The 26,464-nt window shown below is 42.2% G+C and overlaps 2 protein-coding genes across 2 annotated transcripts in view; one reads left to right on the plus strand and one right to left on the minus strand.

Moving 5' to 3' along the window:
* Nucleotides 1-1,207, plus strand: part of LOC126092018 (glia maturation factor beta) — a 38,845-nt gene extending 37,638 nt beyond the window's left edge. Inside the window, exon 5 of the mRNA XM_049907405.1 lies at nt 300-1,207. Within this exon, the coding sequence (XP_049763362.1) occupies nt 300-439 (140 nt within the window). The 3' untranslated portion in view covers nt 440-1,207. The remainder of the gene's footprint in view (nt 1-299) is intronic.
* Nucleotides 451-26,464, minus strand: part of LOC126092017 (protein cornichon) — a 70,074-nt gene continuing 44,060 nt past the window's right edge. Inside the window, exons 4-5 of the mRNA XM_049907404.1 lie at nt 16,950-17,093; nt 451-740 (exon numbers count right to left, since the gene is read on the minus strand). Coding sequence (XP_049763361.1) covers nt 713-740; nt 16,950-17,093 — 172 coding nt within the window. The 3' untranslated portion in view covers nt 451-712. The remainder of the gene's footprint in view (nt 741-16,949; nt 17,094-26,464) is intronic.

Here is a 26,464-nt window from a genome sequence, read left to right on the forward strand (position 1 = left end):
TAAATGAATTACCCATCTCACTACAGCTTGAGCAAAATTTAAGGGCTGACTAATGCAAAGATAATATTTTGTCACAGAATACAGTATGATCCAAGTTTTAAAAGTACGTTTCAGCAAAGTTTTTTTTTTTTTTTTTTTTTTTACAAGTATTTTGAAAGACATGAAAGAAGGTGTGTTCATGTTGAAAACAAAAACTGTTTCTTCAATAAATTACAATTCTACTGGGAACATTAAATATTTAATATTGTATTAATTGTAGGTGATGTGATTGAAAGGTAATAAACAATTTTCACTTTCAGATAGCCAAATGGAGTTGCAGATAATGTATGCTGGCACGAAATTGGCTCTGCAAAAGGAAGCTGACCTGACTCGCGTTTATGAGGTCCGTGAGCTTGATGAATTAACAGAGGAGTGGCTGCAGGAAAAGCTCAGCAAGTGAAAGCCACAGCATAATTATAAAAACTGTTTATATTAAAGTTCATTAATCTACAGTATTTTGTACAAATCACATCTAAAAAATGGAGCTGACCAGTTACATGCAAATAAGATAACAGCCAAGTTTTTATGAATAGTGGTGAAACACTCCCATTCTGCTACTTAGGAGATATTTGCAACACTGTGATGTATGAGCACACAAACACACACAGTTGTCCATGACTATAATTGTGACCAGAGGTAATGAATACTGTATGCACAGGCTCCCAGCTGCAGTTTAGTTTGATATGAGGGAGTAGATCATGCTGCAACATAAGAAAACAAATTATTATTGAATAAATCTTTTAGAATGGAGAGACCTCGTTACATTCACAACTCTTCTAAGAAATAATGAAAGGAAAATGCAGCTTTCTTTCCTTTACAAATATTTAAATATTTTTTTCCACTTTCAAACTACTGCTTGATATGTAACTTTACCTGATCCAGTTAACTGGTACAGCAATTTCCACTGAAGATTTAAATAGCTGCTAAACAAAATCTGTATTCAAAAGTACACAATAAGAGTATTAACAATTTTTATTGCAAGTTTCATAACGTGCCTCACTATAGGTACTTCCACAGTATACACATCTATTGTCTTTTGTAGCACAAATATTAACTCTGAACTGAGTTGTAAGCAGAAAAGTACAAAATAATGATTTATACATTGTTTTGAATGTATTTATGATTGTTATTTTCATCAATAAAGGGACCAAAGGACAAGTTGAATTTATTTTGTAGTTCTCATCCATCCATTTCCTGGATAATTTGTCACTGAAATACAAATTCTGTAAAACAGGAACTTCTATCTGAAAAGGAAAGTTGCTACTCACCATATAGCGGGGATGCTCAGTCGCAGATAGGCGCAACAAAAAGAGTGTCACAAAGCTTTCGGCCAGTAAGGCCTTCGTCAAAAATAGACGACAGACACACATGACAGCAATCTCAGGCAACTGAGCAGCAGCACCAGTGCATGATAGGGCTGGCTACCGGGATTAGTACGGTAGGGGTTGCGGACAATGAAGTGCTGCAGGTTAGACAGAGGGCAGGCGAGAGGTCGGGAAGGGGAGGGTTAGCGGGAAAGGAGAGAAGTAAAAAGGCTGGGTGTGATGGTGGAATGACAGCTGTGTAGTGCTGGAATGGTAACAGGGAAGGGGAAGAATGGGGGAGGACAATGACTAATGAAGGTTGAGGCCAGGAGGCTTATGGGAATATAGGATATTTGCAGGGAAAGTTCCCACCTACACAATTCAGAAAAGCTGGTGTTGGTGGGAAGGATCCATATGGCACAGGCTGTGAAGCAGTCATTGAAATGAAGGATGTTATGTTTGACAGCATGTTCAGCAATTGTGCGGTCCAGCTGTTTCTTGGCCACAGTTTGTCGGTGGCTGTACTTTCACACAGACAGCTTGTTGGCTGTCATGCCCATGTAGAATGCAGTACAGTGGTTGCAGCTTAGCTTGTAGATCACATGACTGGTTTCACAGGTAGCCCTACCAGTGATGGGATAGGTGATGTTTGTGACCGAACTGGAGTAATTGGTGGTGGGAGGATGTATGGGACAGGTTTTGCATCTAGTTCTATTACAGGGGTATGAGCCATGAGATAAAGGGTTGTGTAGGGATGGACGAGTATATTGTGTAGGTTCGGCGGATAGCGGAATACCAGTGTGGGAGGGGTGGGAAGGATAGTGGGCAGGACATTTCCCATTTCGGAGCACAACAAGAGGTAGTCGAAATCCTGGCAGAGAATGGAATTCAGTTGCTCTGGGACAACAAAAAGACTGTAACAAATAATGGTCTAAATTACATTCTCTGCTAGGGTTTTGATGACCTCTCACCGTGCCCTGAAATGAGAAATGTCTTGCCCACTATCCTTCCCACCTCTCCCACAATGATATTCCACCGTCCACCAAACCTACAGAATATACCCATCTATCCCCACTCAACCCCTTCTCGCAACTCCTTACCTCAAGGCTCACACCCCTGTAATAGTCCTAGATTCAAGACCTGCCCTACACCTACTTCAGTCCAGTCACAAAGATCACCTACCCCACCAAAGGCAGGGCTTCCTGTGAAACCAGTCATGTGATCTACAAGCTAAGCTGCAACCACTGTGCTGCATTCTACATGGGCATGACAGCCAACAAGCTGTCTGTGTGAAAGTACAGCCACCGACAAACTGTGGCCAAGAAACAGCTGGACCGCACAATTACTGAGCATGCTGCCAAACATAACATCCTTCATTTCAATGACTGCTTCACAGCCTGTGCCATATGGATCCTTCCCACCAATGCCAGATTTTCTCAACTGCGCAGGCGGGAACTCTCCCTGCGTTATATCCTAGGTTCCTATAACCCTCCTGGCCTTAACCTTTGTTAGTCATTGTCCTCACCCATCCAGCCCATTTCCCATTCCTATTCCAGCACTCACAGCCCTCATTTACTTCTCTTTTTTCTACTAACCCCCCCCCCCACTCCCCCTCATCCCACCTCTCATCTATCCTCTGCCTAACCTGCAACACTTTACTGTCTGCTACCCCTGCCCTACTATCCCTCCCTCTCCCCACCCCAGCCTCCTCATCACCACCCAGTCGTCACTCTCGTGCTGGTGCTGCTGCTTGCTGTGTTGCCTCAGATTGCAGTTGTGCGAGTTAATTCAGTCTGTGTGTTTGCGTGTCTGTCATTTATTATTGACCAAGGCCTTACTGGCCAGAAGCTATGCGACAGTATTTTGTTGTGCCTATCTGCGACTCAGCATCTCCACTATATGGTGAATAGCAACTTTCTTTTTCATAATGTACTTATAATCGGAAGTTTTTATGCATATTAGTTTTACCATATGCAATATTCTTACCAGATGTTGCTTTCTTTTCCCAATGAATCATTGCAAGATAATACAATCTACATATTTTATAATGTCATCTGCCCTGTTGTCTGCATGTGAACACTGATTTTGGTAACTAATCTAGGAATTTTGACAAGGTATTCACTAATAGAGACTGAGTCATGAAGAACATTTGCATAGATAATTTATAATGACCATACAAGACAAGTTGTTTGGTCATAGATACTCAGTGTGACACTAGCGTGTCTCACTCGTTTGTAAACTATCTATTTGTGAGCCTAGCTCTTACGAAGATAAAACGAAGCAAATAAATTCACTCAAAAACTAGTCACTGCTTACTCTCAAGCTAAAACTAAACCCCGCCCGAACAGGCCATGTAGGCCCAATGGTATTGACTGGCCACCATGTCATCTTCAGCCCACTAGTGTCACTTTTAGTGGATATGGAGGGGCATATGGTCAGGACACGGCACTCCCGTCCGTATGTCAGTTTATGAGACCAGAGCCACTACTTCTCAACTGAGTAGCTGCTCATTTTTCCTCACAGGGGCTGAGTTCACCCCACTTGCCAAGAGTGCTTGGCACACCATGTGGTCACCCATCCAAGGTCTAGCCGAGCACCCAACAGTGCTTAACTTCAGCTATCAAGCTGATTAACATAAAAACTGGAAGTACATTGCACAAACTTTGCATGGTGGCTCCTGCAAGTGTCACTTTTGGTGACTTGCACCAGTGCCTAGGGACATTCTTTTAGCTTTCTAGAAAAACTGTGGCCATAACTTTTGCCTGATATAGTTTAGCACGCTTCCATCTTAAGAGTGTTTTGCAAAGTGGTATGCTCACACTACATCGTCTGCTGTTTTGATGTCAAATTAGCATACAAAATGCTTGCTTTATTGCTTGTACTTTGACAACATGATTGAAATAATTCTGCAGAAGCAATCATCTGCTGACTTATAGTTTCAGAGAAATCTGCAGAAAGGATCATGAAAACTCTTTTATCACTAAAAGCCAATCTTGACAATGTAGGGAAAGACAGAGTGATTGACTGATAAATTGAGAGGGTTTATGGGACCAAACGGTGAGGTCATTAGTCCTGAGATTCCAAAGCTACTCATGCAACAAAGAGGGTCTGCTAAAAGTGGATGTATCCAGTTGGGAGGGGGGTCAAAATTACAAAATAATGAAGTTAAAACACATACAACAAACTGTATAAAAGGTGAGACCAAATCTAAAAACCAGAAAAAAAGTACAGCCTTTCCATGGAGGAGTGGTCATGGGGTTCCAGACAGAGAAGACATGAAGAGATCCCAACCACAACCACCCTGTCCCTGCTCCAGAAGGAAAGCAAAACCTTATATCTGGAAATAAAAACCACTTTCCTGGAGGAAACTGAGGACCAGTTCAACCACCTGTGGATCATCTGCTAATATTAAAATTAAGGAATCTGGAAGACTATACTTAGCACGAAGAGCCAAAAGAAAGGAACATTCCACCAACATGCACATGGCATACAACAGTAGACTCTTTCCGGGAGGAAGCCAAGCTGCAGTAGACTCCTCGATTGTGCGGGGTGTGTTACTGTGAGCAGTAGCGCACCAGATGTAGATGTCATTCCAGTTTTGGGCAAAGTCTAGGCACCATCCAAGGGGCGGGGAGGGGGAGAGGGGGTAGGAGAGGTGTGAGGGAATGAGGGAATACAAAGGGTGCATTCCAGTGAGTGGAGATGGAGATCCCGACCAGGGGAAGTGAGACACATTCCAATCGGCAATCCCACATATTGGCAGTTGTCAGGAGGGAGACATCCCTCATTTGCAAAGAGGACAGGGACAGGGTGTACTGGCGAATGATGACTGCATAAGAAGCCATTTGTTGGCTCTGTTGTATTTGTACAGGGAGCATGCCCGTTCTGCAAGAAGACTGTCAATGGGACTAATGCGAAAGGCAGAGTGGAAGGAGCAGCTGAGCCATAAACCTCACTACCATAATCTAGTCTGGACAAGACCAGAGCATGGTAAAGATAGAGAAGAGAGCCATAGTCTGCACCCTGAGATGTGTGGGCCAGGAGGTGGAGAGCATTAAGCTTCCACATACATGTTGTCTTTAGGTGGTGAATATGGGGCAGCCACATCAGCTTTTTATCAAAAGTAAGTCAGAAGAAATGGGACTGTACTACAACAATGAGGACCTGTTTGCTTAAGCAGAGTTCATGGTCGGGGTGTACTGTAGGTCAATGACACAAATGCATAACTTATGTTTTGAAGGGACAAGACTGGAACCCATGGGAGATTGCCCACACAGAGGCCTGTCGGATGGTGCCTTGGAGCCAGCACTCAGCAAGTACTACCAAGTGGGAGCTGCACCAGATGCAAAAATCATTGACATACAATGCCATGGTAACCTCAGGCCCAACAGAGGTTACGAGTCTGCTGGTGGTTATGAGGAATTGTGTGGCACTGAACAAAGAACCATGTGGGATACCATTCTCTCGAATCCAAGGGGTCCTGAGTGAAGTGCCGATTTGAACCCGGAAGAGCCGATGAGATAAAAACTTGCAGACAAAAATTGGCAGAGGACCAGAGAATCCCCAGTCATTGACGGTAACTAAACTTTGATGGAGCCAAGCCATGTCATATGCCTTATGTAGGTCAAAGAAGACTGCAACAATGTGCCAGCTGTTTGGAAACAGCAATCCAACAGGCTTTCACTATATGAGTAAATGGTCAGTTGGAGATTGTCCTTCCCCAGAAGCCACACTGATATGGGGACAAAAGGCCTCGAGATTCCAGTACCCAATATAATCTGAAGCTAACCATTCTCTCAAGCAATTTATAAAGTACATTCCTCAGGCTAGTTGGGCGGTAGCTGCCGAGAAATGTTGGGTTCTTCCCAAGGATGGTAATAACTAAACTGTCTCGCCATTGTGACCGGAAAGCACCCGCGAGCCAAATGCGGTTGAAGACACTAAGGAGACGCTGCCCCCGGGGAATGTCTTAAGTGTTGGAGCGTCTGGTTGTGGATGGAATCTGGACTTGGGGCCATGTTGTTTGGAGTGGTACAGGCCTGCAAGAATTTCCATTCAGTGAAAGGTTCAGTGAGGTGCAAGTTGAAACAGAAGAGGGTCTGTTCAACTTAGCCCAGAAGGCTACAGAGCTTGGACCAAACCTGTGATGAAGAGGCATACATCCCCAGGGAGGAAATATAGCACTCCCAGCATTTCTTTTTACTCTGCTTAATAAAATAACAAGCCTTAGGATGGAGAGGCTTAAAAGCGAGCATGTTGGTCTGTGATGGTTGTCATTTAAATCGCTGCAGCACCTGTTGGCTGTCCTGGACAGTGACTGCTACATTCTTGGTCCATCACAGTACCAGTGGACAAGGGGGACCTGTGGATAGGGGGGGGGGGGGGGGGGCAGCAGTGCCAGCAGCAATAAGAATAGCAGCAAAGACGTCTTGTACAACCCACCAATGTAATTTGAGAGGGAAGTGTCTAAGTGCCCAGCAGACATATATAAAGGCCACTTGGCCTTGTGGAATGCCCAACACAGGGGGCCTGTCTGCTTGGCGGCAGCAGTGGAATGGTACGAATCACCAGAAAGTAATCACTGTCACAAAGATCATCATGGGATGGCCAATGTAGGGAAGTCAAGAGAGCAGGGAGGAGGTCATGAGTGGCACTGAAGTGGGTAGGGGAATCATCAGTGAGGAGAGACAAACAGAGGTCTGTAATAAGTTGGTCAATTAGGAAGCCCCTACCCATTGAAGTGGCACTACCCCCACAGTGGATGGGGGTGCTTAAGTTCCTAAGGAGAATAAATGGCGGCGAGAGTTGCTGTACTTAGGTAGACAGTTCAACATAACGAAGTGACCTACCTGGAAGGAGGTAGACACTGCAAATGGTGGTTGCTAGAGTTGTTTGCACTCTAACCACTATTACTTCCAGGTTGTTATGAAGGGGGATCCAGTCACTAAGGACATCAGCGTGAATCAAAGTGCAAACCCCACCAGATAACCACAAAATGTTGGGGAGTGGTCATCACGGAAGTGCGTTTCTTGAAGAGCAAGACAGAATGTGGAATAGGAGGAAACATGAAGTTATATTTCCAGTAGGCGATGATAGTATCTGTTGCAATTCCACTGGATGACTGTGTGGCGAGAGTTCAGGTTAGATACGAAGCCAAGAGGAGGTCAAGTCACTCGGTCAGTGGTCACCACCGACAAGGATGGAGTGACATCCATAAATAAGATGCCAGATTCACATTGGGAGGGGGTATCGAGGAGACCTTGTCTTGGGACTTATGTTTCTTCTTCTTCTTCACCTTCGGAAGTGAAGGAGGGCAGGGCACAGAGCGAGTACAGGCGTCTGCAAGATCCAGAACAGAAAGACAGCAAGTGACCTTAGGGTGCACAGATGGTGCATCTAGTGGCCGAGCTGTGGTAGAAGGTCCGGCCTAAGAGACGCTGGGCAGAGGGGTCCTGGTTGGGAGCCCCATGACCAGCAGGTGCCGAAGGGGGGGGGGGGGGGCGGGGCACTTCTTTTCTTTCTTGTAAGTGGGACAATCCGGCAAACAAGGGGAATGGTGGTCATGACAACTGACACCGTACAGGTGGCGGAACACGGGGGCTTCCTTTATGGAGTGGGTACCCACAGTCACCACACAGAGGGTCTGCCATACAATGGAAAGACATATGCCCAAAACGCAAGCACTGAAAGCACCTCGTGGGTAATGGGACATACAGCTTCACGTCACATCTGTGGCATGTAACCTTGACCTTCTCTGACAGGGTATCCCACTTGAAAGCCAGAATGAAGGCATCAGTAATGGTGCGGTTGTCTTTGCGACCCTTCTGCACACGTCAAACACAATGAATGCTGTGTCACTCCAGATAAACCCAGAGTTCCTCATCAGTTTGCAGGATGATGTCCAATGAAAAGTCACTCCCTGGACCATATTCAGAGATTGGTGAGGGTTAACAGACACTGGAACATTGCCGAGACAATCACAAGCACGAAGAGCTGCAGGTTGGGTGGCAGAAGACACTTTGATCAACAGGGAGCCTGACTGCATCTTACTGAGAGACTCCACTTCACCAAACTTGTACTCGATATTCTCCACAAAAAAACAATGGCTTTGTGGTAGTGAATGTGCCCCATCCGTCCCAGTACAGTCGAGGTAGCAGGGAAAGTGTATCATCTCAAGACGGCAAGCCTAGCCCTCTTCCACAGTGTAGCCAGGGAAGGGAAGGCTGCTGGGGCATATGAAGCAGCATTCAGTGATCCTTAAACATATAGAGAGACGGCTGTTGAGAATGGCCAGATCCAAGCATCTGCCCTGATACCACCTACTCTGCTCAGGGGCTCTCTCCATGGATGCCACCCACCCACAGCAAGGGCTACCTGGTACGATGCTACAGGAAGATAAGCAACCACTTTTGGCATACATGGGGAGGGACAGCTCAGGTATCAGTAGGGTGACCCTGGGGTGTCAGGGGGCTCAACCAGATGGGTGTGTAACAGCCCCACCACATGGACTGACTACACGTTCTTGTGACCTAGCAGATAACAGGGGGATACGGCGGGGAAGGCAGGGGGAGAGGAATCCACACTGTAGGTGCTAGGGAGGGGTTCTTCCCCAAATGGCTCGAACCAAAAACAGAAAATTTAGAAGTAGAGGTCAACTCTCAAGCAGGGACCTAAACACCAAGACAGATGAAAGAGAATAGGCAGAAGGAACAGAAGTGCAAGCAAAACAGGGAACTAGGTGGATAGCCAGGTCGATATAAATCAGAACACTGAGAAAGGGGAAAGAGGGGGCAATGGGGAAGAAGTGAGGACAGGGAGGGAGAGGAAAGGCAGCCAGGGAAGGAAGACTGGGCTGCAATAGCTTGGGGCCCAGAGTGTGACAGCCACGAACTCAGGAAAGAACTGTGAGCCCCTGGGAAGGGGAAAGACGGATTGCTGCTTACTCTAAAGATTACATGTTAAGCTGCAGATGGGCACAACTAAAAGACACCTAAACTAGCTTTTGGCTACAGCCTTCACCAGAAAAAGTGAAACACACACCATTCATTCACACCGCTTGCACACATGACCGCCAACTCCGGCAGGCTGTGGTTGTGGCCATGGCCGTGGCCAAAAGTTTATATGTAAGGGTCTTAATTGTGCCTGCATACAACTTAATGTGTTATCTTTATGGTAACTATCAATCTGTCTTTTCCTACATAGTTGATATTCCTATCTGGAGTTTCCTTTGCTTAAAAGCCAAGTTTTCTACTTTTTATCAATTTTCTCTTCCATTTCATTGCTACTACAGATGAGCGGTCACTTCTCTTTTCATTATATTTCTCCTCCCTCTCTCCACTACTGATATTAACTACTCAATCTATTAATTAGCCGAACTCTTACAAAGACAAAACAAATTAAGTCAAAAACTACTGTATTTACCCAATTACAAGCAGAGACTTTTTCCCAAATTTGTCATTCGAAAAACACAGGGTCATCTTATATTCATAGACTGAACCACTGCTGCTGAGGTCAACATTTTTATATTGTTAAAATGAATAATATAGAGGTCAAATGACACCTTGATTATTGAGGTTCCACAGAAATTTATTTTGAAGAATTCTGTCAGGTAGGCCGTAGCAACACTTTGGTTCTTACAGGCTCAAGATTTCCTGATGCGCCAGAGTGATCAATACAGTATCGACCTTGCTTGAACGATCACATGACAGTTGACTCATGGCTCTAGTGCAAGGGATGTTCGAAAAGCTATAACTAGCCATTACAACATTCTAATGCTCTACTTCAAAACTGACAGTTCTGTGACACACAGGAGCGAACGGCATTAAATTCTATCAATTTACAAACTTCTGTTGTATTTGATCAGGTTTGCAATAAAATTTCTTCTAAATGTATGGATATAATATACATACATTTATGCTGCTTTTTAAGCGAAGGCAACATTCAAAGGCAAAATGAAATTAAATGATTGTATGGCATTTGTTGGCCGGGATATCCCCTTCGGACTTTGGCAGTCGTATTGTAAGTCTCTTTAGCTGACCTGCTTCGTGACTTGCATGTCAATGATGATGAAAGACACACAACAGCCAGTCCCATGCCAGGAATCGAATCAGGCCCCCTTGCGTGGTAGGCGGTAATCCTACCACTGTGCTATGGAGGTGGACGCGGAAACTAATAATTTTCCAAAGTGAGTTTTGTTGCAAAAGACATATTTGGTCACTCTTCATGTATTAGAATATCAGGGAAAAACGTCACCAGCTCGTTAACCAGCTTTAGAACAAAATCGTGACATTCAGATGAAACAAGAAAGAAAATTAAACCAGAATTAAATGTGCAACAAATTAAATCAACTGCATTAAACCAACTGCAGTTGTTATTGCAAGAATAAATGTTGTTATTGCAAGAATAAATTGCAGTGGGAGAGGCCCATTGTGGAGATGACACCAACACACATCACTATATCGCAGGATCAGCAAAAGTTCGAGAATTTGACTGAATCATGATTGTGATTTTTATTTATTTATTAGCTACTGTTGTTGCATATGATTTGCATCCTAAAAGATAGTGCTGTCACTGTTTCACTACTGCTAAAGCATAGCAGTAGGGAAGGGTTGGAGGGGAAACTGATACTATCTTGGCTGAGAACTACAATGAGTGTGGGGAGGAGAGTGGTTAGTGTGCAGCTTCAGTCTAGATTGGGGCCAGTGGCGTACTTCAGAATTTTATGAAGCAACTCTGTCTATGATCACTGTGAGGTACGATGGGAACAATGGAGGTTGTGTCAGCTGCTGATTCTACACAACCAATAAGAAAGCAATGGGCAGATGATATGGTTGGAAGCATGAGATATTGTAACATTCTTTCTGTAAGCAGCAAAATGAAACGGTACAGAAAATCTATACAAAATGTGGAAAATTTATGTTTTAGGATATATCCGTTATCACAGAACTTTATATAGGTTTCTTTAGGTATTTTGTATAACACAGTGACTAAAACATTACAGTACCATGAATATGGTGTTCTGAAATTTCTTTCCATAACCATAAAAGTGGCTTTGTATATCTGAGGATTAATTATACAATGGAAAATCCAGGCTCGAATGTAACAATATTATGACAAGGAGAGTTGCTACTCACCATACAGCGAAGATGCTGAGGCACAGGAAAAAGACTATAACAAATAATGCTTTCAGCCATTAAGGTCTTCATCAACAATAGATCAATAGATGTACACACACACACACACACACACACACACACACACACACACACACACACACACACACGGCTCATGTGTGCGAGTTGCATTTATTTTTGTGTGTGTGTGTGTGTGTGTGTGTGTGTGTGTGTGTGTGTGTGAGAGAGAGTCTCCTCTCCCTATACCTCCTCCTCAATAGGATAATTATTTCAGACACAGCGGTAATTTTTTTTATCAAGTTTACAGTCACTATAATTGAATGTATTCAATTCAGGTCCCCATATGAGTCCTACTATCTGAAGGCCATTACCTAGTAGTTTGGCTTGCATGCCTCAATAATGCAGATAGCTATACCATACGTGCAACTATATTGGAGGAATATCTGTGAAGAAGCTGGAGTAACGTATGGTTCCTGAAGAAAGGCAACAAACAGCCTAGCCAGTAATTGCAGGGGAAACAGTCTGGATGATTGATTTATCTGACATTTCAATATTAGCCAACATATGGCTTCATTATATTGGTGCTACAAACGGCTAGAAGCAAGGGGAAACAGCCAGCCTTTTTATTTATTTATTTATTTTTTTGCGGGCTTGCGGATCTACTGTGCGGCTTAATTATGATGGTATCCTCTCCAGTGAAATGTTCTGGAGGTAAAAACACTCTCTCATTCCGATCTCCATGGACGGGAGTGGGGAGGTGGGGGGGGGGGGGGGGGGGGGGACACGTAAGCAGAAGTTGACATTAGGAAGAACAAAACTAGAGTTATATGTTGTGGAGAATGGAATTTTAGATCCTTTAATCAGGTAGGTAGGTTACATAATTTTAAAATGGAAATAAATAGTTAGTTATATACACTGGGCATTAGTGAAATGTGGTGGCAGGAAGAATAGGAATATCATCAGATATACGAGACAGGCCTCAGCACTCAGACTTCAAGAAGAATGTAATACTTGCAACAACAAAATAGGTGTTAATAATAGATGTGAATATTACCAAGCTATCAGTTTAATAAGTCACAGCTACAAAACACTGACATGAATTATCCACACAAGAATGAAAAACTGGTCGAACCTGACATCCAGAGAAATGGGGGTGGGGGTTGTTATTTTGTTGCTTGTTCCTACAACTTTTAAGAGAAAGCAGAAGGTAGGTTACAGAAAGGCATATCTACATTTAGAGCATATGTAGATTCAGAGAATGCTTCTTTTGACAATACTAATTTTTATATTTTGAAAGTAGCAGTCATAAAATATGGACAGCCACAGGTTATCTACAAATTGTACAGAAACAGGATGCAGTTGTACGAGATGAAAAGAAAGGTAAGGGAAACAGTAGTTGAGACGGGAATTGGATGGGACTGTACATTACCCCCATCTGTATTCAGTTTATACATTGAGCAAGCTTTAAGGGAAACCAAGGAGAAATTAAGAAAGGAGATTAAAAGTTTAGGACAAGAAACAGAAACTTTGAAGTTGCTGATTAACTGTAATTCTGTCAGAGACTGCAAAGGACTTGGAAGAGCAGTTAAATGGAAAGAGTAGGATCTTAAGAAGAGGTTATATGACGAAAATCAACAAACGTACAATAAGGGTAACGGTATTAAATCAGGCGATCCTGAGGAATGTCTCATAAAATGAGACACTAAAAGTAGCAGTTTTGATATTTGGGCAGCAAAATACCTGACAGTAGCCAATTATTGGATATAGGTTTCCCATTTTAGGCAAACCACTGTTTTTCTTGTTACCTAAACATATTTCGGCACCCCTTTCCCATAATCAGTGGGTTTTCTGTAAACGGTGAACATATTTTATGTTGTAACTGATAAAGACATTTTTGTTCATTTTTCCTTACCTTGATTTCACATTACAACGTTTTTGCACGACCATCTCTATGATATTCTGCAATGACAGCTTCTCGTCTGCAAACCAAATGATGTAAACGTAAATTTTATCAGCGAGTTAATAGCTCCCTCTAATTTTAAAAAAATGTCGTGGCAAAATATTTTGCATATATATTTGTTGTAACTCATGTTTTGTTGTTACATATTATTCTTGTTTTACATTCTAAGAGCTCTGCACATGCACATATTAAATTTACTTTGTATAATTTTGGTTTAACTAATACCTTTTCATTCTGCACAGTGCAGTGTAAATGATAATGTGTGTCCTAACCCCATCGACAGTCATTTGTTTCTGAGCGAGTTTGGCACTGAATTTTTGTTTTACTTTTATCTCTCTCTATTTGCATGTGTGTGTTTTGCCTTTTCTTTAAAATTACTTTAATGTGTTGAATTATGTGCCTTTGGAGAGTGCAGTGTATTCATTTAAAACTTGTTTTCTTTCTGTATGTAGAAATTCTCTTCTATTGTTAGTTTGCGGTATAGGCTGTGGCTGGATTTCAGTATTTTTAAATCTTTTGCTGTTGTACTTGGGTGTTGGGTATGGGCTCTTAGTTGGTCAGCAAATGTGCTGTGGGTGCCGTTACTTTTTAGGACTCTAAGGTGTTCTGAGTATCTTGTATTAAAATTCCTGCATGTTTGTTCTATGTATACTGTTTGGCAAGTGTTGCATGCGAGTTCATATATTCCTGATCTGTTGGATTTATCTGTGTTCTGAGTTTTTACTGTGTTGTGTTGTCTATTCTTAATCCTATTTGAAGTCCCTGCTTCTTCTATATGTTGCCTATTCTGTGGACAATTTCGCTGTTGTAGGTGAGTATGTGCCATTTGTGTGTGTGTGGCAGGGGTGGGGGGGCATGTGCTGTTGCACTGTTGCGTCTTGCATGGGGTCATTGTTTCTGTGGTGTGTACGGTTTCAGGTGTGTGTGGTGCATTAATTCCTTTTCTGTTCACAAATTTGTTTGTTTAATTTCTCTATCATATGGGTCTTGTAACCCTTTTCCACTGCTATTTGTTTTATTGTGTTTAGCTCCTGTATGCAATTCTATTTGCTTATGAGTGTTCTGCTCAGTCTGTGGAGCATTATTCTGAAGCTCGCTTGCTTATCTGCCATTATGTGGTTCAACAGATTGTGAATGGTGGTGCTCCTGGTTGTCAGCTTCCTCAATGTTGTGAAGTCATGGGCATTGCTAAATTTTCTGTATCTCAACATCCAACAAACAAACAATACTCATGACTTCACAACATTCAGGAAAGTGACAACCACAAGTATCGCCATTCCCAGTCTATCAAACCACCTGGTGGCACACAAGCAAGTGAGCTTCAGATTCATGCTCCAAAATATTGAACAGAACACCCACAAGATAACAAATTACAGACAGGGGGTAAACACAATAAAACAAATAGCAGTGGAAAATGGTTACAAGACCAATATGATGGAGAAATTAAAGCAACAAATTTGTAAACAGAAAAGGAGCGAACACACACACACACACACACACACACACACACACACACACACACACACACACAGAACAACACAAAATGCAAATGATGGCCATAAGCAAGACAACAGTGCAACAACATGCATACAAAACAAAATGGCACGTATTTACCTGCCATGACAAAACTGCCCACACTTTAGGCAACATATCGAAGAAACAGGGACTTCAAATAGGATGCAGGACAGACAACGCTACACAGAGAAACCTCAGAACACAGGAGACACCCACAGATAAATCCAACAGACCAGGAACATGTGAACTCACATGCAACACTTGCCAATCAGTATTCATAGGACAAACATGCAGATATTTTAAAACAAGATATGCAGAACACCTCAGAGCCCTAAAAAGTAACAGCACCCATAGTATAATTGCTGACCACCTAATAGCCTGAACCCTTCACCCAACTACAATAGCAAAAGATTTAAAAATACTGAAATCCAGCCACAGCCTATACCACAAACTACCACCAGAAGAGAATCTCTACATACAGAAGAAAACTAAGTTTTAAATGAATACATTGCACTCTCCAAAGGCACATTAAAGGAACTTCACAGAAAAGGCAAAAACACACACACACACACACACACACACACACACACACACAGACAGAGAGAGAGAGAGAGAGAGAGAGAGAGAAGTAAACAAAATTCAAATTCAGTGCCAAATTCACTCGGGAACAAATGAGTGCCGATGGGGTTAGGACACACAACATCCTTTACACCACATCGTGCAAAGTGAATAGGTATTTGTTAAACCAAAATTATACAAAGTAAATTTAATATGTGCATGTGCAGCATCCTCAGAATGAAAAACAAGAATGATGTGTAACAACAAAACATGAGTTACAACAAATATATACGCAAAATATTTTGCCACGACAAAATTACATTTTTAGAAACCATGTGAGGTGTTAACTTGCTGATAAAATTCACATTTACATCATTTGGTTTGCGGATGACAAGCTATCAGTGCGGAACTCCATACAGATGGTCCTGTAAAACCGATGTAAAATCAAGGCAAGAAAAAAACCAAATAAAAACTGTCTTTACGTCTCATTTTGTTAGATCAGCTGCAACCTAAAATATGTTCACTTTTTACAGTTTTTCAAGAATCAAAATTCACTAACGATGGCACGAAAATACTGGAACATATTCAGGTATCAAGAAAAATAGTGTTTCGCATCAATGGCGGAATCTATATCCAATAATTTTAACTGCAAACATGTAAAAACTACAAGAGCTGCAAATCCAAGAGACGTCAATGGCCAAAGCACAGAGGTTATAAAATGCAGGCTTGCAATAGTAAGTAAAGTGTTCCTAAAAAGGAAATTTGTTAGTATCTAATGCAAATTTAAGTCTTTGAATTTCTGAGTGTAGCATTATATAAGAGTGAAACATGGGTGATAAAAATTCCACAGAAGAAGAAAACAGATGTTATTGAAATGTAATGCTACAGGAGAATGCTGAAGATGAGCTGGGTTGAGTGAGTAATAATGAGGAAATTAATGAACTAGGGGAAATAAATTTATGGCACAACTTCCCTTCATTTAGTCATCAGTTAACAGGACAACCTGAAGCTTAAAGGAATTGTCAACTTGGTGATGCGGTGGGGGTATAGGCTTGACTGCATAAGAAGTTCAGACATGTGTAGAATGCAGTAGTTATGCAGAAATGATAGTAGCTGCAGGTGACAGGCTAGCACTGAGAGATGCACCAAATGAGTCTTCAGACCAAAGAAGACAAACAACAACAAAATGAAGTGAGTACTTTTTATGTTCTTGGTCACCTATAGAATGTTACACAGTAATTTTCCTTGTAGTGAAATTTCTGAGGAGCAAATACAGTTTTGACTTTAGTTACATACATTTACGAGCTTTTGATTTTTGGAAATGCAGAAAGCAGAATCATTTTATTCTGTAATATCTCTTCTTCCACTCTCTTTTTGTGTTTAACATAACACTGACAATTTACCGTTAACAATGCGAAGAAACTGATGTCTTTTACTTACCCATACAAGTAATAGAAAAATGATAATAAATAAAATGCGAGCTTAATCCAGCCTTCTTTCTGGCACCTGTTTAATACATCTGCATTCATTATGCTTGTGGGATCGTACAGCCCAGGGCCTGACATGACAGGACGAGTCCGGTACCTGAAAGTGATGAGTAACTGACTGTCAGTTTATATTTATGACTGTAACTAATTAAACAGAATAAAACAATTGCTACATAATACTGAAGAGTAGCTAATCTTGAAACTTATAACTTATTTAGCACTTACGTAAGAGCTGCAATTGCATGAGTAATATTAGGGCTAGATCAGAAAACTTCGAAATCATTCTAAAGATCCAGGAGATGCTGCAAGTCCAAAAACTTCAGCTTAGCTATTCCAGTAGCTTCAGTGTTCTGAACACTGGTCACTAAAATGTAGAAATAACCTAAGAAGTTCAGAAGCAATCAGGTAGTACAGGTGTAAGATGCAAGCAAGTGGATCAGAAACAAAAGCATTAAGAAGCCCAAGAAGCTCTTATTTCTGAGTAGCAGTCGCAGGGCAGGAATGTCAGAACTGAGAGATGACTAAATGAAATAAAGTAGGGGATGCAAGCAGTTTGGACAACAGCCTCAACTGAGGAAGACACTAGGCACATAGTTGGCAATGATTCTCACACTAATGTTAAGTCTGTGTCACTCTTTGAGCATTATGATAACCTCTGGATGCTCTCAGTGGACTGTGTTAATTTGAAACTTCAAAAATCACACATGGGTGCAGCTGATGCATTCCCCCTGCTCAGTTGTGTCATACACAGCACAGATTACATCTGAATGTTCCTGGTAACAAGCTACTTGCTCAGCTAAGCACTACAGAGCACCCAGTCTGGCCATAGAAATATCTGTCAATGATTTCCACTGTGATTCCAAGACCTTCTTAGGATAAATTCCTCCAACAGGACAGATCTACAAAACAATTATATTCACAGTTGGGACAGCCAATAGGGAGGGGGACTGCAGCTTGGGCAAAGTGATAAATATTAAAGAATACTCATATTAGAAGCCTTATTAATGAATGTGATGAACTTCTAATATCCTTACAAGAGAGCAGTGTCCAATGAATTGGGCTTAGCAGAACATCACATTGAATTTACTGAAATAAAGTCAATACATCGTGGTGGATAACAGCTAATATCACATTACTGTGTAACCTACAAGAAGAAAGGAGTAGTGCCTATACAGGGTGTCCCAAAATAATGTATACACTTTTTGAAATTGAATATCTCTTTAATTAAAGGAGATAAAATGCAGTTTTTGTGGGTAATTATTCAGAAGGGAATGAAAAACATAACATTTTCTTTTGTTCCAGGATTGTAAACATGGTGTTATAGTTGGCTCAACAGAAATGCTTGCTAAAGTGTTACAGGAAAACAGAGAATGTGAATGAGGTATGACGATGTTGGAGGGTAACAATTGCAAGAATCTGAGAAAACTTTGACATCAGAGGAACAGTACAAGATTTGAAGAAGGGACACTGCAGAGGAAAGAGATGTTCAGCAGTGATCCAGGCACACACACAATCCCAAACAAATTTGCAAGGCAAAGCTCTCAAGAGATTGCGACATGCAAATGCAATGTTCACAGAATTCAGTGGGCTCAGAAATTGAAGCCTTACATTCCAAGACCTTTCCATGCTCTTAATGAGGATGATTCCAAGGTGAAGTGGATTTTGTGAGTGGTTCATTAACAGATGTGAAGAAGAGCAACATTTCCACCATCTAATTCTTTGGTCAGATGAAATTACTTTTAAACTAAATGGAACAATTAACTACCGTAAATGAGTGTACTGGGCCAGTAATAACCCATATGTAACAGAGGAAAGACATGTTAATCTACCAGGAGTATGAGTGTAGTGCGGTCTGTCTTCTGGAAGGTTAATTGGGCTGTACTACTTTGAAAACATTGTCACAGGTGACTCTTACTTAGAAATATTGCATACGATAACTCCTGGTCTTAATGACTTTTTTGAAAATGAAGATTATTGCTTTCAACAGGGGGGTGCACCACATCACACATTGATGTGAGGGTATTTGTCAGTTGTACATTCCCTGCAAGATGGATAGGACAAAGAGGGAGTGTGGAATCTCCAGCTTGAGCCCCTGATTTAACTCCTCTGGACTTTTGTCGCTGGGGTACTCTCGAAAACACAGTTTACACTGCAAGATCACAAACACTGGATGATCTTAGTGAGCAAATTGAGGAGGCCTGTGATGCTATTCCATTACGAACAATTGGGACACCCTGTATATGCAACAAATGGAGCTAGGTCTAGTCCCTTCAGGACAATGCATGTTGACCTGTTCTTTCAATGCTGTGCTACATCAGGAAACAAACAAGCAAATATTACTATAGGTCACCAGTAGGCCATATCTCATGCTTCATAAATCAGGTATAGAGGGTTTTATTAAAGTTATGCATACTCAACTAGAGAAGATAGTACTGATCCAGGACATGTGAAATTTTAATTCTTCAGGCTTGTTCTCGCATGGTATTCTGACAGCGTAACTTGCTGTCTCCTTCAGGTGCTACCCAAGAATGGACCTTGGGTGGATTGAGTCCAGTATTTATGCCTGGATGGTACGGGCACTCCGTAACCAGATCGTGTCGCATCGGGTGTTCCGTCTGTGGTCCGCACCTGCCAGGAACGGCTCCAATGCTACTCTCTGGCTTCTGGTGTTCCAACTGCCATCCACATCCAGCTCAACCATCCTCTGGGGGTTGTGGCTGTTGTCTGAGGTGTACCAAATCCAACCTGTAATGTCTGCTGCTCTGTCTCATGACTGTTTTCTCAGTATGCCCTTCTATTTCTTGCAAAATCTCGAAGCGTCCTACGTTGAGTTTTCAGAAGCTCAAGAGCCTGAGCACAGGCAGTGCTGATACTGACATCAACTGTCACGGTTGATGAGATTCTCTCAATGGATTCTTTTATGACTCTGTTCCAGTATCTTGGGGTCTGTGTGATAATCTTTGTGTCACTGCAGATCATTGAGTGACCAAGTTCTAAACAGTTATTGTCTGTCTGAGCATGGTGTGCCCCTGGTGTTCTTTACACCTGATGTCTGTGGCTCTGGTCATCTGGTCAATGTATGACATCCCACACTGACATGGAATGTTGTGAATACCTAGCTTGCGTAGCCCCAGGTCATTTCCCAGCACTGTCCCAATTTTAGTGGGCGGGAAAAATAGACTCTTGATGTCATGTTTCATGAGATACTGATCTTGGCAGAGATTGGTCCAACACATGGCAGGTATGCCGCCTTCTTCGCCTCTTCTGGATCCTGTGGCTGACTGGCAGGTCAAAGTGCATTTTGGATCTAGAGGAAAACCCATTTTTGCTGAATACTGACAAGAGTATGTGCCCAGTGGACTAGAGTTTTGAGCACTCCATTCTTCTGTGCTGAATGGTGGCAGCTATAAGCCAGTGTGAGCAGGTCTGCGGTACACTGTGCCCAAATGTGCCATCTGCTTTCCCCTCGACTATTACATAGGAGTTGTCCATCCTTCTCCAGCTCCATCATTATCTTTATGTTTGGGTGGTATGAATTCAGATGTTCCAGAAAATCATATAGCTTCTCCCTACCATAAGGCCAAATAAACATCCATACATCTGAAATAGCACTTAGACTGATATGTGGCCAATGTACGTGCATCCTCTTCAAACCCTTTCATCAACAGGTTGACCACCACAGGTGATGGAGGAATGCCCATCACCACCAATTCCATTAGCTCACAAAATTGAGCTCCATATAGGAAGTACGTTGAGGTTAGTACATGACTGAATAAGAAGAGCTCCATCAAACTTCTCTCCAATAAAACTGAGTGAGTCATTGAGTGGCACTCATGTGGAGACACACACCACATTGAAACTGACTATGATGTCCGAGTCCAAAATGTGTAGTTGCCTCAGCCGTTGTAGCAAGTCCTCTGATTCCAAAAGTGGTGTGCATACTTGCCCATACGTGATGCCAACAACTTCTTCAGGTATTTTGCAGTAGGGTAGGTATCCGTGCCAATATTGCCAAAGTAGGTTGAAGAGTAACCCCATTCTTGTGAACTTTGGAGAGTCCATACAGTCTGGGTGGTACTGGTGCTTTGGGATGCAGCTTCTTGATGATGCTCAGGCAGGCCCATCTACCTCAGCAGAGCACTGGTCTTTTTGTTCACTTTGTCCACGAGTTCGCTTCCTATTGGTTTGTATCCAGGATCCTCCAGAAGTTGTTGCACCTTTCTGTCATACTCCATTTTCTTTAGGATGATTGTGGAGTTCCCCTTGCCTGCTGGCATCCCCACAATGCTGTCAACCTCCCGGAATTGCCTCATTGCAACCCTTTCATTGCCTGAGATGTTGGATTTGGGTGGCTTGGGCTTGGGGAGCATCCTGCAGGTCACTCAAAAAATCTTTTCAGCCACACTGGAAGGTAGCGTGTTGGCTGCTTGCTCAACTGCACTGATACAGGCTGCGACAGGAGTTACTGCGAAGTTGAGGCCCTTGCTGTGTGGGCTCAGACTGCAGACAAAACACCCAACATGGTGTGGACCGGTTACAGAAGGCCCAGCAAGAAACAGGAGTGGAGACCAAGGAAACAGCCATGTGACAGAGCACCAGACATTACACATTGGCTTTGACACACCTCAGGTAACGACAACCACACCTAGAGGATAGTCGACTTGTGTGAAGACAGCAGTCTGAACACTGGTGACCAGACAGGACCACTGGAGTCATGCCTGGCAGGCGTGGACCATGGACAGAACACTCAATGCGGTGCCGACCAATTATGGAGTGCCCGGCATCATCGAGGCATAAATACTGGACTCGATCCACCCAAGGACCATTTGAAGGTAGCACTTAAAGAAGACAGTGAGTTATGGCACCGAAAGCAAGTTACGGCTTCAAAATACCATGTGAGAATGACGGGAACATCTGGCAGAGATCCTGATTATTCAACATGTGAAATTATTTATGCCTAGGTTTGGGTTATTTCCCCACAGTAAAATTCCTTTGGGGGACTGAATAATGACAGCTCGCAATTTGTTTTTTGGACCCAACTATCTCCATTGTTTGAATATTAAAAACAATACTAAATTTTTTATCTCACTACAATTGTTAAACGCCAGACAGCTGCTGCCCATTCAGGGCAGAGGAGGCAACAAGACATGCTGCCAACCCCTCAATGTGCCCAAAATGCTGAGGTACCCTCTCTTAGAGATAACAGCAAAAACATTCTTCACAAACAAACCATAAGACTAGATCAGTTGCAGAGACATTGTCCAGTAATGCAAGGGGTAGTGAGTCAGGAAGATTAAGAGTTCCCCTGGACCCTGATTGATGCGCCAGACAAAGTGAACACCTCGTCATTCTAGGTTGGCGCACAATTCATCGTCTTGACTGCAAAAGAAGATCCCTGTGGAATATAACACCCGGGACCATGTTTAAACTCTTATGGGGTGTGATGTTAACTGAAACATCCCCCAACTTGTCACAAGCGAGTAGCCTTTGTGACTGGGCAGAGGATGCTGTTTTGACAAAACTGACCCAGAGTGCATTTTGGACAAGCCCTCCACGCATTTTAGACAAGCCCTCCATCTCCCCAAACTTGTCCTCTAAATGCGCCACAAAAAACTGAGGCTTCGTCGAAATAAATGATACGCCATCAACTCACGTACAGACGAGATACCGGGGTGAATAAACTTCACTGCCTTCTTTAGCCACATGTTCCTCCCATGGAGTGGCCAGGGAGGGAAATGATCTCAGATTGTATTTCTTGCCATTAAGGTTAGACCAGTTGTAACCGCTAATGACATATCAGGTCATGCATCTGTGCCATCGAAGGTGCCACCAAACTGTTTTGCAAGACTCCCGTAATATAGATGGGACTGGACCAATGCATTGTAGAGATGTAGCAGAGTCAAGTGTTTCGTGCCCCAGTAGGTATTCCTGAGGCATCTAAGAGCGCTGACCAACATGTGTGCTTTAGTTGACAAAGATGAGGAAGCCATGTCAACCAGGCATTGAAGGCCAGTTCGAAAAAATTATGAAAGTCCACCACATTCAGAGGCTGACCATCAGAGTACACATCTGGAAGGGGATGCACTGTACAGTGATAACAGAAATGCATAACACAGGTCTTGGCAGCAGAAAACTGGAAGCCATAAGTAAGAACCCACGATTGCACTCTGTGTACTGCTTCCTGCAGCCTGTGTTCAGCAACACCCATCACAGATGAACAAAAATAAATGCAGAAGTCATCAGCAGACAAAGAGGACACTGTAGGACCCACAGCCAGCACAAGACCACTGACAGCCACTAAAAAGAGAGGGACAATGAAAATAGAAACCTGCAGAACCCATTCTCGTGCAGATGGAATGAGCTAAGGGAGGTGCCAAACCTATAACTGAAAAGTGAGACACGAAAGAAACTTCAGAATAAAAATCTGGAGTGGGCCATGGAGACCTCGCTCACATAAGATGGCAAGGATGTGGCGATGCTATGTGGTATCATAAGCTTTACGCAGATCAAAGAAGATTGCAACAAGGTGTTGATGTCAGGCAAAAGCTGTTCGGATATCAGATTCCAGATGGATTAAATTATCTGCAGTATGGGTCGAAGCCAAAAGGTCCCGGGTTCTAGGATCCAATACAGCGTTCGACTCTCCGTACAGTCAAGTAACTTGCAGAGGACACTGGTTAAACTGACTGGACAATGGCTGGCTATCTGAAGAGGTGGTTTATCCAATTTCAAAACTAAAATAACAACACTTTCTTGCCACTGGGGAGGGAATTTCCCCTCACTCCACAGACAGGTGGAAAGGGCATGTATATGATCTGGCTAGTCACTGATAGGTGTTGAAGAATTTGGTTGTGCACCTGGTCCGGTCCAGGGGCCATGTCGCAGCAGTGCTTATTTCCACTCCTGGTCTTGGCCTGGGTGAAATGCTGAGCAAAATGCTCAGCAATATTGTGTGGGCTGGTGAGGATAACACCATTTAGGAAAATTCCTTGGACAACTGTAGGAGGAGTTGTCAAAATTGCACCTGATCTTTGCTCATTCCTTTGAAGAGGGAGTATGCAGCCCTGTGGTAGTGACATCGTCCCCAACAAATTTGTTTCTGGAATTTCATTAGATAACGGGCCCATGCATGAAGCCATTTAAAGGAAAGGAGGTGGTTAAGAGATGGATGCCACAGTCAAATTCAGTGCTGTCTAATCAATACCATTGTGTGATGAAGTGGTTGGGATGGCAGCTAAGGAAAAGGCATCCCAGTCTGCATTAGTAAAGACCCACCTAGAGGGGCGACCAGACAAAGGACTCTGAAGAAAAGCTAAGACAACTGGAAAATTATGGCTGTTGCACAACTTATCATGAACTACTTATTGAATGGAGGGGAGAAATCCAGGGCTACAAATGGAAAGTTCAATGGCCAAGAAAGTGCCATACGCCACACTAGAGTGTGTGGAAGTTCCAGTGTTGAGGAGGCAGAGATCAGGCCCCACCAGCAGGTCTTCAACAATCCCACCCCAATCAGTGGTCACAGTACCATTAAAATCCCTAAGGAGAAGAAACGGAGGCGACAGCTGTCTAAGGAGTGCAAGACGAGTAAGAAGCATAGGGAGGAGATAAAGATAAGGATTGCATATTGTTACCAGAGCCGCCACTTCCAGTGCAGTTTGAAGAGGAACCCAGAAACTAACAATGTCTGCATGGACCAACGTACAGACACCACAAGAGGCCCACAGAGGGAATGATACCTTGTTCTTAGAAGTATATCTCATTATTCTGACTTAAAGAGGAGAGTGTTGGATTACTTTTTATGTATTTTCTCTCTCTGGGGCAATGCAAATAAAGCATTTAAACAGTAGACGTCGGTAGTGTAAAGTGTATCAACACATATCTTGGAGTTGTCTTTTTTAATGATCTTTAAACTCTTACATTTACTTCCTAGTACATTTACTCTGTAATTGTTTTCGTTGTTGCTGATAAAAATCAATTCCAGCTCAACTGTGATTGGCACAATCACAATATAAAACACAATGAAGATTTCATTTAGACATTGTCTCCTTGTCTAGAGTTCAGCATTGAGTTATGTATCTTGGTACCAAGCATTCACCAAGCTTCCATTTAACATATTGCAAGGAACTGGGAGGTCTCACCAGTTCAATAGAAAATTAAAAAATACTTCATTACACTTTTCTTGTGTGTTATCTGATTATCTAAATCAAGGCTAAAAAATTTCTATTAGATACATGGCAATTTTCAGTGTCTGTTGTATAGCTATGTGACAGATAGCAATTAATTGTACACAGAGTTTTGTATTTACATATGTAGGCAACTTTTCTTGGAGTAATACTAATGTAATCAAGTCAACATTAAGCTATTAATAGGAGAGAAACTGCAGCTATTCAACAGAAATGAGAAATTTTTTTTTGAAGTAACACCTGTCTTCCTTATTTATCTGGTTAAATTTAGCTATTGTAGGAATCAAATGGTACCAAGCAGTACAGTGACCATTTATTATTATTGCAGTGGACATACTAAGTCATGTTTCTACATTTTGCTCGTCTTGTTAATGTATACCTTGATCTTTTCCTTCCACAAGCAAGAAGGATAACCCTCGGATATGTAGGATACAATGAATGACTGAATGGATGGATGGAGGAGTGATGACATTGGGTACACAGCTGAAAAAGCTCCTCAGTGAAGTGTGAAAATAGGATTACTCAAAGAAGTATGGGAAGCCTAGGGTGAAGTATTGTGTTGAAATTCTTAATGCAAAGCTTTGATAGTTCCTCTGGAGAGAAAGATATTCACACACGCCTGATTGATATATTGCCCATCATTCGGTCATATCACACTGGGCATATTTCGCATCTGAATGCTTCCGATAGGAGACTGCCTGCAGCATCCTGACAAACCAAAGAAAAAAAACCTTATTCTTGCGAATTCATGTTTTCATCAGGTATTTTTAAGGTAAATTCTTCTGAAAGGCAGATGGAGAGCAAAACTAGTTATACTTGAAACAACTACTACTAAAGCAAAATACAGCAACTCTAACAACAATTTTCAGGTCTGGAAGATAATTCCATTTAGTATCTATCATAAACAGATAATAAATATTATAATTAAAAAGGACTTTCTTATACAAAAATGCAGGAAAATGAAAAGGTAAGTAGAATATCAGAAATGTTATGGTATTATGAATGTCACTTGTAATTTTCTGAAACTGAAAAACACATCTAGTAAATGGATACAAGATACAATATTATATTACATTAGAAACTGTAACAAAAGAATATGAGGCTACACATACAAAAATTGATGTTAAGTCCCAGGCCTCAAGGTTAGTGAGTATTGTGATGAATATTGATTGTTGAATGTTGTAGCGGAGCAGTGGATCTGGACCCAAACAAACAAGTAGCGTTGACAGAATGAACATCACCAACAGGAAATATATTATGTTTCATTAAGCAGTTAGAGTGG

The sequence above is a fragment of the Schistocerca cancellata genome, chromosome 7, assembly GCF_023864275.1.
Source record: "Schistocerca cancellata isolate TAMUIC-IGC-003103 chromosome 7, iqSchCanc2.1, whole genome shotgun sequence".
Classification (NCBI taxonomy): domain Eukaryota; kingdom Metazoa; phylum Arthropoda; class Insecta; order Orthoptera; family Acrididae; genus Schistocerca; species Schistocerca cancellata.